The 16,974-nt window shown below is 40.3% G+C and overlaps 3 protein-coding genes across 3 annotated transcripts; 2 read left to right on the forward strand and 1 right to left on the reverse strand.

The window, feature by feature from the left end:
- Window positions 1–36: 36 nt before the first annotated feature.
- LOC116320416 (vesicle-trafficking protein SEC22b-like) lies at window positions 37–4,572 on the forward strand. Its single transcript, XM_031740023.2, has 5 exons — window positions 37–247; window positions 1,536–1,645; window positions 1,747–1,907; window positions 3,446–3,592; window positions 3,700–4,572. The coding sequence occupies exons 1-5, from the start codon at window positions 173–175 to the stop codon at window positions 3,852–3,854; spliced, it is 648 nt and encodes a 215-aa protein (XP_031595883.2). The 5' UTR covers window positions 37–172; the 3' UTR covers window positions 3,855–4,572.
- Window positions 4,573–6,998: 2,426 nt separating this feature from the next.
- Window positions 6,999–10,297, forward strand: LOC116320424 (vesicle-trafficking protein SEC22b-B-like). The gene is made up of 5 exons (XM_031740034.2): window positions 6,999–7,196; window positions 9,063–9,172; window positions 9,253–9,413; window positions 9,516–9,659; window positions 9,826–10,297. Exons 1-5 carry the CDS (start codon window positions 7,122–7,124, stop codon window positions 9,969–9,971), a joined length of 636 nt encoding a protein of 211 aa, XP_031595894.1. The 5' UTR covers window positions 6,999–7,121; the 3' UTR covers window positions 9,972–10,297.
- A 3,064-nt stretch (window positions 10,298–13,361) lies between these two features.
- On the reverse strand, window positions 13,362–16,701 carry imp3 (IMP U3 small nucleolar ribonucleoprotein 3). The gene is made up of 7 exons (XM_031740037.2): window positions 16,469–16,701; window positions 16,224–16,331; window positions 15,943–16,017; window positions 14,984–15,063; window positions 14,826–14,877; window positions 14,614–14,686; window positions 13,362–14,482 (listed from the first exon to the last, which is right to left on the reverse strand). Exons 1-7 carry the CDS (start codon window positions 16,603–16,605, stop codon window positions 14,456–14,458), a joined length of 552 nt encoding a protein of 183 aa, XP_031595897.1. The 5' UTR covers window positions 16,606–16,701; the 3' UTR covers window positions 13,362–14,455.
- Window positions 16,702–16,974: the final 273 nt, after the last annotated feature.

Here is a 16,974-nt window from a genome sequence, read left to right on the forward strand (position 1 = left end):
ATGTTGCCGGTTGCCAGTCGGACCTATTTCGCAGGCGCACCGTAAGCTTCCGTCCAACGCATTTAGTGTTTAGCCTGCATCATCGAACAGGCAAGAAAGACGTACAAAGTTATAAAGTTGACTCTCTTCGGCTAAACAGATAGTTGACAGCAGATCCCCGACCTGAAACACCATGATTTTACTGACAATGGTTGCTCGTGTGGCGGACGGACTTCCGCTCGCTGCGTCTGTACAGGAGGATGAACAGGTATGAATGAAAGCTGAGCCCCTCGTATAAAGGTACCTGCACACCGAACTGTTCTTTAAACAACAAAAGTGTGCTTTTTTTACACGCTTGGTGCTCTAGAAGATAATGTCGCGATGTCGTGTTTTATACAAACAACTGAAAGTTGAGCTGAATATAAGAATAGTTTGGTCTGGTCCCAGTCGACAAAAAAGTCTACAAAGTCCTAATGTCATGTCTTTTTACATTTAACTGTGAAAGCTGTTAGTTTAGATTTAAACGTGGTGGAATATTCTGTCTGTAACTGTGGGGATCTGACCTTTAAAGTGATAATTTATTTAATAGCTGTATTTAAAAAACCGAGCATCAAATGCAGAAGAAAAGTGATTTAAGTAACTTTTAACGTGGCTTGGTAGTTAGTGCCAGACGGGGTGGTCTGAGGATTTCAAAAAAACTGCTGATCTACTGAGATTTCCCCACACAACCGTCTCTAGGTTTAAAAAAAAAGAAGAAAAGAGAAACATAAAATATCCAGTGATTGTTAGAATGTCCAGACTGGTTCAAGCTGGCAACAGTAACTGAAATATCCATTTGTTACAATCATGTTACGCAGAAGAGCATCCCCGAATGTGCAGCACGTCAAACTCTGAAGCGAATGGGTTGCAGCAGCAGAAGACCGCACTGGGTAGCACTCCTGTTAGCTAAGAACAGGAAACTGAAGCTACAATATAAGATGGCATGAGTTACGCAATATAAAGTGCACAAATGAAAACTGTAAAAATAATCTCTTTATGGCTTTATACGCATGCTTTACTTAAGGAGAAAACAAAATCTCCATTCTATAGCAATACAAAACTTATGAACATTGGTGAAACTGCAATACTGTAAACTAACATTCAGCAAGTGCGACGTGTTTGCTGAATGTTGGGACGTGAGCAGTTGTTAACATTGACTACAGTGACAGAACAGGATGATATCTAAATACTTACATCCTCAAGGATCCACAAAAGTAATAGTAAGGAAAGAGAAAAGGTCCAAACTGTAATTGAATATTCCTGAACTGTGAACCTGAACTGAGTTCCCTGATTTATGCAGAGAGCAGGCCGCATCATCACTGCTTGTTAGGTTTAATTCTCTGTATCCAGCCACAGGCTTTTCTGTGGATGTGGTCCTGTAATGAAACTACAGATGAATGGATGACGTTTTGAGCATATTGTTTACACTGTGCAGGTACTATGCAATAACCAAAGGACTAAAGTAATTCAATATGAATAAGAATGATCTAAAATCTGTTTTTATCTGTCTTTGTCAGTCAGAAAGAGATCTCCAGCAGTACCAGAGCCAGGCCAAGCAGCTGTGTCGTAAACTGGACGCTCAGAGTCCAGAATGCTGTACCCTCGAGGCCGGAGACATGAACTTTCAGTAAGATCACACAGCACAGAACATTTTGTAGATAATTTTGGTGAGGTTTAACTTGAATCACAAAGGTCATAAAATCATTCATGGTTTCGCCTCATTTTCAGCCTTTTAATAGCCCAGGGTGTGTGCTACCTGTCCCTCTGCGAGGCTTCTTTTCCCAGAAAGATGGCTTTTGCATACCTCGAAGACCTCAGCAATGAGTTTTATGACCAGTATGGAAGAAGAATACCCACAGTAACCAGGCCCTACTCTTTCATAGAGTTTGGTAAGACTGGTGTTGAAAATCCTTTAATACAGGGCATTTAGAAAGTATTCACAGCTCTCTACTTGTTCCACATTTTGTCACATTACAGCCTTATTCCAGAAAAGATTAACTTCATTTTTCACCCCAGAATTCTTTACACAATACCTCATCATGACAAAGTGGAAATTTGCAAATTTATTAAAAATATATATATATAAAACATGTACATGTTCACAGCCTTTCCTCAATACTTTGTTGAAGCACCTTTTGCATCCTCACCTGCCCTTTTTGAGTATGATGCTGCAAGCTTGGCACACCTATTCTGGGGGGAATTTCTCCCTTTCTTCTTTGCTGATCCTCTCTAGCTCCATTAGTTTGGATGGGGTGCATCCGTGCATAGCCTTTTTCAGATCTCTTCAGAGATCTTCTATCAGGTTTAAGTCTGGTCTCTGACTAGGCAACTGAATGACACAGAGTCGTCCTGAAGCCATTTTTGTGTTATCTTGGCTGCGTGTTTATGGTCGTTGCCCTGTCGGAAGATAAACCTTCACCCCAATCTGAGGTAGCGACCGTCTGTAGCGATGGTATTGGCCAGGTGATGCTTAGACATGATGCTTGGCATTCAGGCCAAAGAGTTCAGTGTTTGTGTCACCAAACCAGAGAATTATGTTTCTCAAGGTCTGAAAGTCCTTCAGGTGCATTTTGGCAAACTCCAGGTGGGCTGTCATGTGCCTTTTACTGAGGAGTGGCTTCCCTCTGGTAACTCTACCAATCTGTCCAGATTGCTGGTGTGCTGCAGAAATGGTTGCCCTTCTGGAAGATTCCCCTCTCCCCAAAGAGCAATGCTGGAGCTCTGTCTATCTATCTGTCTGTCTTGACTATCAGGTTCTCTGCCACCTCCCTGATTAAGCCCCTTCTACTCCAGACGCTCAGCTCTAGGGAAAGTCCTGGTGGTTTCAAACTTCTCCCATTTACAGATGATGGAAGCCACTGTGCTCGCTGGGACCTTCAGTGCTGCAGATATTTTTCTGCACCCTTCACCAGATCTGTACCTCGACACAATCCTGTCTTGGAGGTCTACAGACAATTCCTTGGAGTTAGGCATGGCTTGGTTTGTGTTCTTGCATGCACTGTCAAGTGTGGGACCTTATATAGAAAGATGTGTGCTTTCCCAAATCATATCCAATCACCTGACTTTTACCACAGGTAAACTCCAATCAAGGTGTACAAACATCTGACAGATGGTCAGTGGAAACAGGATGTGCCTGAGCTAAATTTTGAGAGTTATTGCAAAGCCTGCAAATATTTATGTGCGTTATATTTTAATTTTTATTTGTAGCAAATTTTCAAGAATTTCAATCTTTTTTCACTTTGCCATTATGCCATTTTGAGGTGAAAATGAATTTAATCTATTTTGGAATAAGGCTGTAATGTGACAAAATGTAGAATAAGCGAAGTGCTGTGAATACTTTCTGCATGCATCACAAACAAATACGTGACACTACTCACTTTCTACAAAAAGAAAGAAAATTTTTATAGTATCCTGCATGTTGTTCCAGACACCTACATCCAGAAAGTTAAGAAGTCATATGTGGACAGCAGAGCTCGGAGGACCTTGAGCAGTGTTAACACAGAGCTGCAGGACATCCAGAGAATTATGGTTGGAAACATTGAGGAAGTCCTGCAGAGAGGAGAAGCTCTTTCTGGTAAGTGTAGCCAGTGTTGGTAACACATGCCATCAAATGGGAGATTCTGATCAAAATTACAGATGAGGGCAAAATTAATGTTTGCTTCATCCTATTTTTTTTCTCAGCTATAAGCACAAAAGCCAGCAATCTCTCCAACATGGCAGAAAAGTACCACAAGGATGCCAAATATCTCAACACCCGCTCCACCTATGCTAAGTTTGCAGCTGTGGCTGTGTTCTTTATCACATTCATCATCTACGTGCGTTTCTGGTGGCTCTGATGTACGCCCAGAAATTTCAGCACAAAGCTAGAGTTTCTCCTCGAAGAGCACTTAAACTCATGTTACAGTCTGTTATATACCAGGGTGCCTTGAAACAGTCTTAAAGAATGTAGACGTTCTTTCTGTGATTTACTCAGTCGTGGTTTATACAATAGAAGCTGAGCTGTAAGTCTTTAATGGGACTTTTAATGGGTTTTTGTGTGAAAGAAAGGCTTTTATATATAGTAAATGTGTATACTGGAAAAATTAAAGGGGACCCATCAGGTTCATTTATGGTTTCACATTTATAGCTTCAGAGCAGTTTTGCGTGAGTCAAAGTTCAAATGAAGCTTCTTGATCTTACACTGGGCCTCAATTAAATTTCATGCAAGCTTCACCTTTTTTAGCCGACTTTTTCTCATCGGCTGACACTCATAAGCGGTGGGTGGGGTGTCTGTGCTCACAGGCAGAGCTGTGTGCCCGAGGTGACCAGATTAGAGATCTGCACTGTTATATATACAAGAGAAAACAAGCAAGAGCATGATAGGTCACCTTTAAGAGCAGAAAGAGTTCATATTTCTACACACTGATGTTGGAGCTTCTGTTAGCGTGTTAGCACTGATGAGAATCCATGAAAGCATGTGCAGGGGTTAGAGTCTTAAAACTGATCAAATGTGAATGTTTGTTTACAAAGTTTACACAAGTGTGAGAAAGTGTTATTAAAAATGTTAAATATTTATCAAGAAATCAATCTGTTTGACTTTTCTTTATATGACACAATTTATGTGAAAATCTTTAAGGCTTCAGCGCTGACGTGAAGTGAGTAACACTGATTATCTCTTCATCGTGGCAGCTGTTAGTGGGTGGGAGATATTAGGGAGCGAGTGAACATTTTGTCCTCAAAGCTGGTGTGTTAAAAGCTGGAAAAATGGGCCGGTGTGAGGATCTGAGTGAGTTTGATGAGGGCCATATTAGGATGGTCAGAGGACTGAGTCAGAGCATCTCCAACACTGCAGCTCTTGTGGGGCGTTCTCGGTCTGCAGTCGTCAGTATCTATCAAAAGTGATCCAAGAAAGGACCAGTGATGAACCAGCGACAGGGTTACTGGTGGCCAAGGCTCACTGATGCACTTGTGGTCCAATCCAACAGATAAGCTACTGTAGCTCAAATTACCCAAAACGTTAGTGGTGGTTCTGATAGAAAGGTGTCAGAATTCAAGGAGCATCACAGTTTGTTGTGTGCAGGGCTGCATAACCACAGATTAGTCAGGGTGTCCATGCTGAATACTGTCCACTGCCTAAAGCACCAACAATGGACACGTGAGCATCAGAACTGGACCACAGAGCAATGCGAGAAGGTGATCTGGTCTGGTGAATCATGTTTTCTTTTACCTCATGTGGATGGCCACGTGCGTGTGCATCACTTACTCTGGAACACCTGGCAGCATGATGCACTATGGGAAGAAGGCAAGCTGGTGGAGGCAGTGTGATGTTTGGGCAATGCTCTGCTGGGAAACCTTGGGTCCTGGCATCCATGTGGATGTTACTTTGACACGTGCTACCTTCTTAAGTAGAAGACCATGTGCATCCTTTCATGGAAACAGTACTCCTTGATGGCAGTGCCCTCTTTCAGCAGGATAATGCACCCTGCCACAAAGCAGGAATTTGAGGAGCACAACAGCGAGTTTGAGGTGTCGACTTGGGCTTCAAATTACCCAGATATCAATCCAACTGTGTCAGCCAGTGTGGTTGCGTTGGTTACTCTGGTACGAACAACACGCCTGAGCTGATCCTACCATCAGCTCGGGCAGGTCATTCCATCTTCTTCACTCACAAATTCTGGAGGTAGTCTGATAAAACCCAGCTCTGTTTTTGTGATTGGATGTTGTGCTTGATTGATTTCTCTCTCCTCCGTTTAGTTTTAAAGAAGTTTTTGACAGATTCATAAACTGTGTGCTTTCTTATTTTTAGGTCAGGTGATCTAATAAATTTGTTCAGCACTGTAAAAACTTTAACTGCCATTTCAATTGATCACATACAAATTTGCAACTTGTTTTAAACAAATTGACAAATTTCTAAAGTATTTGTACTTTCTTGTTTTTAGTACAGAGGGTCTAATAAATTTGTTCATCCCTCTATAGACAAACCAAGCAGCTCGTGTTTACACAAACTCAGAGCGAACAAGAAAAACAGAAAAAGCGAGGCTGAGCTGCTCTTTATGATCACTTTTATGTCAACCACTGAGCTCTGAATGTAAATGAAGAAAGACAACAAAGACTCTGTTCATTTTTAAACTGTATATAAAAGATGTATAGCGAGCCACTGTGGCATCACCCTCTGGTTTCCTGTTCTTTATTGTGACTAAGTTGTAAGTTTGTGCCAACATAATATTAAAGCCTCATTAATCGATTGTAGATAAGTTTAAATATCCTCTTTTTATTGTAGAAAATGTATTTTATTAATATGCTTCATTAATTAATTTGATTTCTAAATAGTCTCATCAACTGTTTATTTTCCTGCTGTGATAGCAACATTGGTCTTTCACCTTCTGAGTCTGTATGTGTGCCAAAGTACTTAAAACTTCCTGATATATTTCCTGTTGCAGTAGCAGGATGTCATTAGTTATGAGTACTTTGGTATGTGTTTACAGTACTGTGCAAAACACTCGAGACACTCCTTATTTGTATTTATTTTGCTTCCAAGGAGCCAAATAACCAACTTTAAATTATATCTTTAGGCACTTTTATGTTTGCCAAAAATATAATGAATAAATGAATCAGTGAAAAACATCCAAGATTGTCAAGTTTGACAAACATAAAATAGTATTTTTGCATCAACAAGGTGATTCCTAAAGAGCAATTGGTTGGAAACTTGGCCTCAGCATGGTGTACTGTGTGTTCTTAAGAAATGTGAAGAAACTGTACACAGATAGATAGATAGATAGATAGATAGATAGATAGATAGATAGATAGATAGACCTGTAAAATATGCTCTCCACACAGTAATAATATTTAAGACTGAAAGCAATGGAAACTAAACACTGAATTCAAACAATAATAACTGGTACACATAGTGTAACTTCACTCTTCTCCGCTGCTTGCTGACGGACCACCATCGGTACAGGTGATAAACCGGTTGTATCACATACTTTGCACACTGCCTCTCACTGACAGCAGAGTTCACTGCAGGCAGACGGACCATCCCTGGGTTGCCAGCAGACAGTCAATGCGCTCTCCCGGCTGGATAATAAACTCCCCTAGCTGACATCAGATCCTCGACCTCAAACACCATGATTTTACTGACAATGATCGCTCGTGTGGTGGACGGACTTCCGCTCGTTGAGTTCACACAGGAGGATGAACAGGTATGAAATGAGGCTGAGCCCCCCGTATGAAGATACCTGCACACCAAACTCCTCTTAGAAAAGGATTTTTTTCTTACGCTTGGTGCTCTAGGGGATGATCCATGAGTTTATTGCAGCTTCAGCTCAAGTTGTAATTTATTGAGCAGCACTAGGTGTAAGATGTTTTACAAACAAGAAGCAACTGAAAGTTGAGCTGAATATAAGATTTTCTGGTCCCAGAAAATCCTCCAAAAGTACTAATGTCATGTCATTTTACATTTACCTGTCAAACATGTTAGTCTAGATCCAAATGTGATGGAATATGTGCTAATAACATGATGCAAAACTTAAAGTTTATCTCTGCCTGTAACTGTGGGGATCGTTTTATTACAAGAAATAATCAGATGCATTATTAACAAGGCTGGTTCAGATCACACTGTTACCTCTTTATGAAGCACCCCATTATCAAGTTTAATAATCCAAATAGAGAGACTACCAGACTGTGTTTTTCCAGTGAATGAGAGCAAATATTTTTGTAAATATTTTGTAATTTCACACAAAAAGCTTTAAAAGGAAAAGCATGAAAAAGAAATGTATCTCATTTTGCAGGTTACACGTGTGAATGACTTTCTCCTCACTTTGAGAGCACTGGATGGCTCTGATGAGAATAATGTATACATGCTCTCATCAGATAGTGTATTATGTACATGTGTTCAACTGCTCGTTAATGTAAATATCTTTTCACCCAAAGACAGCAACTCAATGCACTCTATGCATTTAGACATGGTTAAGATGACAACCGAGCACCAGAATGAGGAAGGAAGGTGATTTAAGTGACTTTGAATGTTGAATGATTGTTGTTGTCAGACAGGCTGCTCTGAATATTGTAGGAACTGATTATTTGTTGGGATTTCCCCACACAAGAGAGGATTATAGAGAATGACCAGAGACAGAGAAAATAGCCTGTGAGCAGTATAATGGTCAGACTGCCTCAGGCTGACAAGGAACAGTAACTCAAATGACAGTTTTTCAAATTCATGGTATGAAATAAAGCATCTCTGAATGCACAAAACATGAAATCTTGAAGCAGACGGGCTACAGGAGCAGAAGACCGCATTGGGTGCTGCTTCTGCCAGCTAAGAACAGGAAACTGAGGCTACAATTTACACAAAACTTTACCAAAGTCAGGCAACAGAAGATTGGAAAAATATTGTCTGGTCTCATAAATCTTTGTTTCTGCAGCAACATTCAGATAGGCTCAGAATTTAGCATAAAAAACATGCAGGCATGGATCTATCCTGCTTTGTGTCAGTGGTTTAGTCTGCTGGTGGTGGTGTAATGTTGAGAATATTGGCACACTTTGGGTACATTAGTACCAACTGAGCATCATTTAAACACCACAGCCTACCTGAGCATTGTTACTAACTGCATCCACCCTTTTATGGGCGGATTTACTGATGGCTGCTTCCAGCAGGATAACAAACCATGTCCCCAAGGTCAATTCATCTCAAACTGGTTTCTTGAACATGACATCAGATCTTAATCCAATAGAGCAGCTTTGGGATGTGATGCAACAGAAGAGTCACATAATGGATGTGCAACCAACTGAGTTGCTGTCATGTCAACTTGGACCAAAATCTCTGAGGAAAGTTTCCGGCACCTTTTTGACTCCATAACGAATTAAAACAGTTTGAAAGGTAAAAGGATCCAACATGGTACTAGCAAGGTGTATCTAATAAAGTTTCTGAGTTTGTAGGCATTGCTTCTTGAACTTTATACTGTTTACACTGTGTGGGTACTTGGTGATGAATGCATAAATGACTAATCAGCTTAAATTTAAGTGAGATAAGAATGATGCTAAAGTCTGTTTTTATCTGTCTTTGTCAGTCGGAAAGAGACCTCCAGCAGTACCAGAGCCAGGCCAAGCAGCTGTGTCGTAAACTGGACACTCAGAGTCCAGATCGCTGTACCCTCAAGGCCGGAGACATGGACTTTCAGTAAGATCACACATTTTGTAGATAATTTTGGTGAGGTTTAACTTGAGTCAAATATAACTAATGGTTTGGCCTCGTTACAGTCTTTTAATAGCCCAGGGTGTGTGTTACCTTACCCTCTGCGAGGCTTCTTTTCCCAAAAAGATGGCTTTTGAATACCTCGAAGACCTCCGCAAAAAGTTTTATGACCAGTATGGAGAAGAAGTACCCACAGTAACCAGGCCCTACTCTTTCACAGAGTTTGGTAAGACTGAAGTTGAACATCTTTCATCACACAGAGACATGGCACTAATCACTTTCAGCAAAAAGAATGAACATTTTTACTGTATCCTACATGTTGTTCCAGGCACACGTGTCCAAAAAGAGAAGAAGCCAGCTGTGTCAAGCACACTCCGGAGGACCTTGGCAAATACTAAAAAAGAACTGGATGATATTCAGAAAATAATGGCGGCAAATATTGATGAAGTCCTGCAGAGAGACTCTCTCTGTGGTAAGTGTAGCAGGCGTTGGTAACACATCCCATCAAATGGGAGGTGCTGATTCTATTCAGAATTAAGCAGACAATTTGTTATTTCAATTTACAAATTACAGTGTACATGTATTCATGAATATGTTTAGTTCATCCCAGTGTTTCGATTTTCTACCCTCAAATTTAGACCAAAAAGTCAGCAACCTGAGCAGCTACACGAAAGAGTACCGCAGTAATACCAAAGATGTCAACACCTCCCCCGGCTATGCTAAGGCTGTAGCTGTGGCTGTGTTCATCACACTCCTCATCTACATGCGTTTCTGGTGGCCCTGATAGACGCTCGGACAAGGACTTCTCCTCGACCGGCACCTAAACTCATTTTACATTGTGTGCCATATACAGCCCACTTTGATGTGAAGTGAGCCGGACCAGTGATAAATGTATAAAGTTACAGAACAGCTTCCTTTTTAGCCAACTTGCTTCACACTGGCTGCCCCTCATAAACAGGTTGGTGGAGCTTCTGTCAGCGTTTCAGCACTGATGGAGAGTCCATGTAAGCATGTCAAGTGGTTAGAGTTTTAAAACTGTGATGAAATGAATGTTTGTATTCAAAGTTTAAACAAGTGTGAGAAAGTGCTATTAAAAATGTTAAATATTTACCAAGAAATCAATCTGAGAGTTTTATATACAGTGGCTTGCAAAAGTATTCGGCCCCCTTGAACTTTCCCACATTTTGTCACATTACAGCCACAAACATGAATCAATTTTATTGGAATTCCACGTGAAAGACCAACACAAAGTGGTGTACACGTGAGAAGTGGAACGGAAATCATACATGATTCCAAACATTTTTTACAAATAAATAACAGCAAAGTGGGGTGTGCGTAATTATTCAGCCCCCTTTGGTCTGAGTGCAGTCAGTTGCCCATAGACATTGCCTGATGAGTGCTAATGACTAAACAGAGTGCACCTGTGTGTAATCTAATGTCAGTACAAATACAGCTGCTCTGTGACGGCCTCAGAGGTTATCTAAGAGAATATTGGGAGCAACAACACCATGAAGTCCAAAGAACACACCAGACAGGTCAGGGATAAAGTTATTGAGAAATGTAAAGCAGGCTTAGGCTACAAATAGATTTCCCAAGCCTTGAACATCCCACAGAGCACTGTTCAAGCGATCATTCAGAAATGGAAGGAGTATGGCACAACTGTAAACCTACCAAGACAAGGCCATCCACCTAAACTCACAGGCCGAACAAGGAGAGCGCTGATCAGAAATGCAGCCAAGAGGCCCATGGTGACTCTGGACGAGCTGCAGAGATCTACAGCTCAGGTGGGGGAATCTGTCCATAGGACAACTATTAGTCGTGCACTGCACAAAGTTGGCCTTTATGGAAGAGTGGCAAGAAGAAAGCCATTGTTAACAGAAAACCATAAGAAGTCCCGTTTGCAGTTTGCCACAAGCCATGTGGGGGACACAGCAAACATGTGGAAGAAGGTGCTCTGGTCAGATGAGACCAAAATGGAACTTTTTGGCCAGAATGCAAAACCCTATGTGTGGCAGAAAACTAACACTGCACATCACTCTGAACACACCATCCCCACTGTCAAATATGGTGGTGGCAGCATCATGCTCTGGGGGTGCTTCTCTTCAGCAGGGACAGGGAAGCTGGTCAGAGTTGATGGGAAGATGGATGAAGTCAAATACAGGGCAATCTTGGAAGGAAACCTCTTGGAGTCTGCAAAAGACTTGAGACTGGGGCGGAGGTTCACCTTCCAGCAGGACAACGACCCTGAACATAAAGCCAGGGCAACAATGGAATGGTTTAAAACAAAACACATCCATGTGTTAGAATGGCCCAGTCAAAGTCCAGATCTAAATCCAATCGAGAATCTGTGGCAAGATCTGAAAACTGCTGTTCACAAACGCTGTCCATCTAATCTGACTGAGCTGGAGCTGTTCTGCAAAGAAGAATGGGCAAGGATTTCAGTCTCTAGATGTGCAAAGCTGGTAGAGACCTACCCTAAAAGACTGGCAGCTGTAATTGCAGCAAAAGGTGGTTCTACAAAGTATTGACTCAGGGGGCTGAATAATTACGCACACCCCACTTTTCAGTTATTTATTTGTAAAAAATGTTTGGAATCATGTATGATTTTCGTTCCACTTCTCACGGTTACACCACTTTGTGTTGGTCTTTCACGTGGAATTCCAATAACATTGATTCATGTTTGTGGCTGTAATGTGACAAAATGTGGAAAAGTTCAAGGGGGCCAAACACTTTTGCAAGCCACTGTATGACACAGTTTATGTGAACATCATGAAAGATGCAGGCCCTTTCCATATACACACAGAGGGTAAAATAAGTATTGAACACCTCACTAATTTTCTAAGTAAATATATTTCTAAGGGCTCTATTGATATGAAATTCTCACCAGATGTCGTTTATAGTTTCCCCACACAAGAGGCGTCTTGAAGCTGCAATCACCAACGAAGGCTTTTGTACAAAGCATTAAATTAATTTCAGTATGTACAATGCTTTTTCCCTCTATCATTTCCCATTACTTCACATAATTTATGACCATCTGTGATTTGATGTTCTTGCATGTGTGGCTTGGAAGGGTTTTTACTGACATCTGGTGAGAATTTCATGTCAGTAGCACCTTTAGAAATGTATTTACTTAGACAAGTGCTGACATGTTCAACACTTATTTTACCCGCTGTTCATACAGTGGGTAACAAATACAGAGGTGTGAAAAAGTCTTTCATCTCATTCCTGTTTTTTTTTTTTTGTAGGTTTGTCACACTTAGATGTTTCAGATCGTCAAACAAATTTAAGTATTAGACAAAGATAAAACACGCAAACGCAAACTGCAGTTTTTAAATGAAGGTGGGGGCAGGGGGAATTACCCTAAGAGCGCAGCGACAACTCATACAAGAGATTACAAAAGACCATAAGAGACAGAACAACATCCAAAGAACTGCAGGCCTGACTTAGTTCAGTTAAGGTCAGAGTTCATGTCTCCACCTTAAGAAAGAGACTGAGCAAAAACGGCAACCATGGCAGAGTTACAAGATGAAAACCACCGCTGAGCTAAGGGAACGTAAGGGCTCGTCTCAGTTTTGCCAGAAAACATCTTGATGATCCCCAAGACCTTTGGGAAAATACTCTGTGGAGTTGAATGTGTGTGAAAAACAAAATGAAGACTTTGGAGTGGCCTAGTCAAAGTCCTGACCTGAATCTCATTGAGATGCTGCGGCATGACCTTAAAAAGGCAGTTCATGCTGGAAAACCCTCCAATGTGTCTGAGTTGGAACAATTCTGCAGAGATAAGTGGGCCAAAATTCCCCCACAGCGATGTAAAAGACTCATTGCAGTTGTTGCTGCTAAGGCTGGGCCAACCAGTTATTAGGGTTAGGGGACAATCACTTCACACAGGGCCATGTAGGTTTGATTTTTTTTCACTTAATAAACATTTAGGAACTGCATTTTGTGTTTACTTGTGTTATCTTTGTCTGATATTTACATTTGTTTGATGGGAAAAAAAAAATACACTGAATATCAGGAAGAGTGCTGGTGATTACCCAAATAATTTTTGATATTTTTGTTGTAATTTTTTTTTATCCACCAGTATGCATAAGTGCTTCAAACTTACAAAAAAAACTAAAACATAATTAAACAAATTCTCCATTTCACTTTTAGAAATTAAAAAAATAATAAGAAAAAACAGACAAGTACTTTATTTTGTGATAAAGATGTCAAATTACAGTTATTTACTTGCATTCCTGAACAGAAAATTTTGTTTTGAAGGTTGAATGTTTGAGTGCATTTGCCTTATAAATAAAACGGTTTTTTGTTGTTGTTTTAAACACATTTTTGACAAATTTCTCAAACATTTGTGCTTTCTTGTTTTTAGTACTGTTAATCTCTGTATAGACAAACCAAGGAGCTCGTGTTTACACAAACGCAGAGCAAATAAGAAAAACAAAAGAGCGAGTCAGACCAGAGAGATTAAGCTGCTCTTTATGATCCCTCTGACAACAACCACTAAGCGGCTCTGATGGAAAAATGAACAAAGACAACAAAGGCTCACTGTCATGTTAAAGACTGTACTGTATATATAAGATGGCTGTAGCCGCTGTGACATCATCCGCTAGTTAGAACAGCTTTTTTTATTTTTTTAAACTTGAGCTACACTTTTTCGCCATTGCCATTTGGCCTTTTCACTATAAAACTGAGGGATGTTGGACACCAACAAGGACCATAACTTACAAAATAAAGACGCAATATTAACTAAGGCTGAGAACATGAACACATCAGGGAATCGTCTCTTGAGGTTACAAAAAGGGGGCTCAAAGGGACATTTTCCTATAAACTTCCATAAGACTGGCAAACACTAAAGTCGCCCCCTGCTGGTCATTAGAATAAATACAGGTTTAGGGTATGCCCATCTTTCAAAACAGTTTACAAAATCTTGTGGTAGTGGCGTCTCCGCAGCTTTAAGTGAAATGATAGTGACAACACAGACTCACTAACTTTTACAATCAGTTATACTTGGACACTCACTGACACACATTTTACAGCTGCCGTTCAAATATAAGAGAGCTTCTGTCAAAGTGTGACAACAGTAAAATTCGGCTTTGTTCTCAGGACTGCTCGAGTAAGTTCTAGGTTCTGGGGACGCAGGAGGACTTTTCACTTTGTCCCCAGTTTCCATAATAAAAGGAACCCACACTGTAGTTTTTCCTCAGCAAAGTAAAACGAGCAGAGATCTTCTTTCCGTCGTTCAGTGTGATGAATGGGTTTGGGAAAACAGATTTATGCCATCATATCAAAGTCATCCCGCTGCAAAAGAAACACAGTAATGAGTTTCAAGGCATCAGAATTAGGATTCAGTCCTGAAAACTGTCGATTTAAGTAACAGATAACCATTAATAACTGAAATATGTACATACAAACTCTGACAAATCACTCACCTCTTCATTGTAATTCATCACGTGCTGCTTGATCTTCGAGGAGTCCACCCACGTGACGAAATCTTCCATATTTCTTACATTTAAAAAAGTTACAGTAATAGTGTCAGCATTTTCACATGTGGAGTATAATGAAGCATCTGTGTCAAAGGTCTTCTGTGGTATGAAAGTGTTGGTAAAGATATTGTGAGAAGACTAAATACCCAGAGACCAACCTTGTGACTAGAAACGCTGGGTCTGTAACAACATCCGGGCCAACACGCACATCTGTGACTGAGTCAAGGACAACACTGAATCTGTTTTTATCCTTGAATGAAGACAAATCTGAAGTGTTAACCATAACAATTTACAGTAACACAGCAGTCAAGGATACGTCCTTGTTCGATGAAAGTAATTGCCGTCTTCAGGTTCTGAGCCATACGAAGATTCACCATGATGCTGGGCAGCCGCCTCCTGCAGGAATCACACAGACATAAAGTATACATAGAGGCTTGCATTTATACACAGCACTGTATAAAAGCCACGAGCCATCTCTCATTTCTTAATATTTTGCTAGGAAGATGGGAAATACATACAGAGATTTAATGAAACGTGCAAACATACATGGAAATACAATTCTAACAAGCTTGAAACTCAAAATTTGAACACCTTTATGCTTCAACATAGCTTTCTTGTCATTTCTTTAAGTAGTGTTCAGGAATATTTCTCCATGCTTCTTGAAGAACATTCAAAGCTCTTCTTTGGATGTTGGCTACCGTCTGTTCTGTTCTCTGTTAAGATGATCACACACTGAGATCCAGGCTCTGCACTCAACGACTGCATAGTTTGTTCTTCTATCCAAGTACGGATAGAAGCATTGGCTGACAAATGAAGCCGGTGCCAATCACCTGTTTTCCAGGTGGTACTACATGGTGGATCAAAATCTGATGGCAGTTTTTTGTGTTCATCATTGAATGAATTTTGACAAGATCCCCAACGCCACTGGCTGAAATGCAGCCTCAAAGACAGAAGTAACAACAGTGCCTTTATGCATGAAGGATTCATAATTCAGTGTTAAATGGCTTAGCAAAACAAACAAACAAACAAACAAACAAAAACACATTGCTCTAAAAATTATCAGGTACAAGGACTGGACTAAGAATGAGTGAAAAAGTAGCCAATGTCCAATAAGGAACTTTCAGAAAGCTTGTAGAACTTTGCTCAAGACCACTTTAAAAAAAATACATGAAATTCTGGCTCAACAGAAGCAAAATATAAAAAAATGAGGAGCAGCTCCAGACTTTTGCACAGTACTGTACACTTAATGGGTTGAAGATAAAAACATAAATGTACCTGCAGAATGAAGAAGCTGTGACTTTCTCTGTGAGGGACAAATTCTGTCTGGTGGGGATGAGACCAATGCTGTATCTGAGGTGAAGGAAGAAAAAGATTCTCAGTGTAATATCAATAAAGGTTTAGAAAACAATAAACAACAAAGCAATCAAAATCAAATCTGCTCAAAACCAAAGAGGAAACAAGCGCAGAGTTAAAAGATCTCAGTTTAAATGAACATTAAGAGGATTTTATCCAAAGGAAGTACATATTAAATAACTGTATAATATCCAAAACCGTACAGTTTCTCCAGTAATCGATGTGTGCTCTGTGCTCTGACGCCATCTTTCTCATCCAGGTCTCTGATTTTTCTGGCCAGGTCTCTGACATTCCGACTGAGCTTGTTGTACCTGAGGCACAGGAGGAAAAATGTTATAGTGTCTGTGTGATTCGTAAATATCAGCTGAAATACGGTATATTAATGTTTTTATAGTCTATGCAGTCTACGTAACCGATGCTAAAAGCAAGCTAGCAGCCACAGACTCACTTGGTGTAGTCCTCCCTTTTCTCGATGTGATACTTCCGCAACACCTTGACCTCGTGCAGGTTGTTGTCCACCTCCCAGTTGATGAAGTCGACCTTCTTCAACAACTTCTGTTCGTGATACTTTAATTTACGAACCATTTTCACAGCGTTTCACACCACCTCTGGTTTCTGGAGAAACAGGAAGCACGTGCAGTTATTTTTCTTCTTCGTCATCGAGAACTGAAGGTGGTGGCCGGCAACAGCGCCCCCACCCCGCAACCTCAGCTATCATCGGTGCTACCGTGTTTTATTGTAAAAGAAACACCTTGTGGTTTTTTAAAATAATAATTTTTTTAATACTAATGTAATAGTTTGCTTACTCCCAAATATCAAATGTGATTGGAAAGTCACTCTAGGTTGTTATTATTAGAGTTATAGAAATAACAGTAATTAAAGAATAAATGTACTTATGTAGCAAATCTGTTTTAAAGCAAGTTCCTTCGATGTATGAATTTTTAAATTACTGAT

This window comes from Oreochromis aureus, linkage group 18, assembly GCF_013358895.1.
Source record: "Oreochromis aureus strain Israel breed Guangdong linkage group 18, ZZ_aureus, whole genome shotgun sequence".
NCBI classification, from domain to species: domain Eukaryota; kingdom Metazoa; phylum Chordata; class Actinopteri; order Cichliformes; family Cichlidae; genus Oreochromis; species Oreochromis aureus.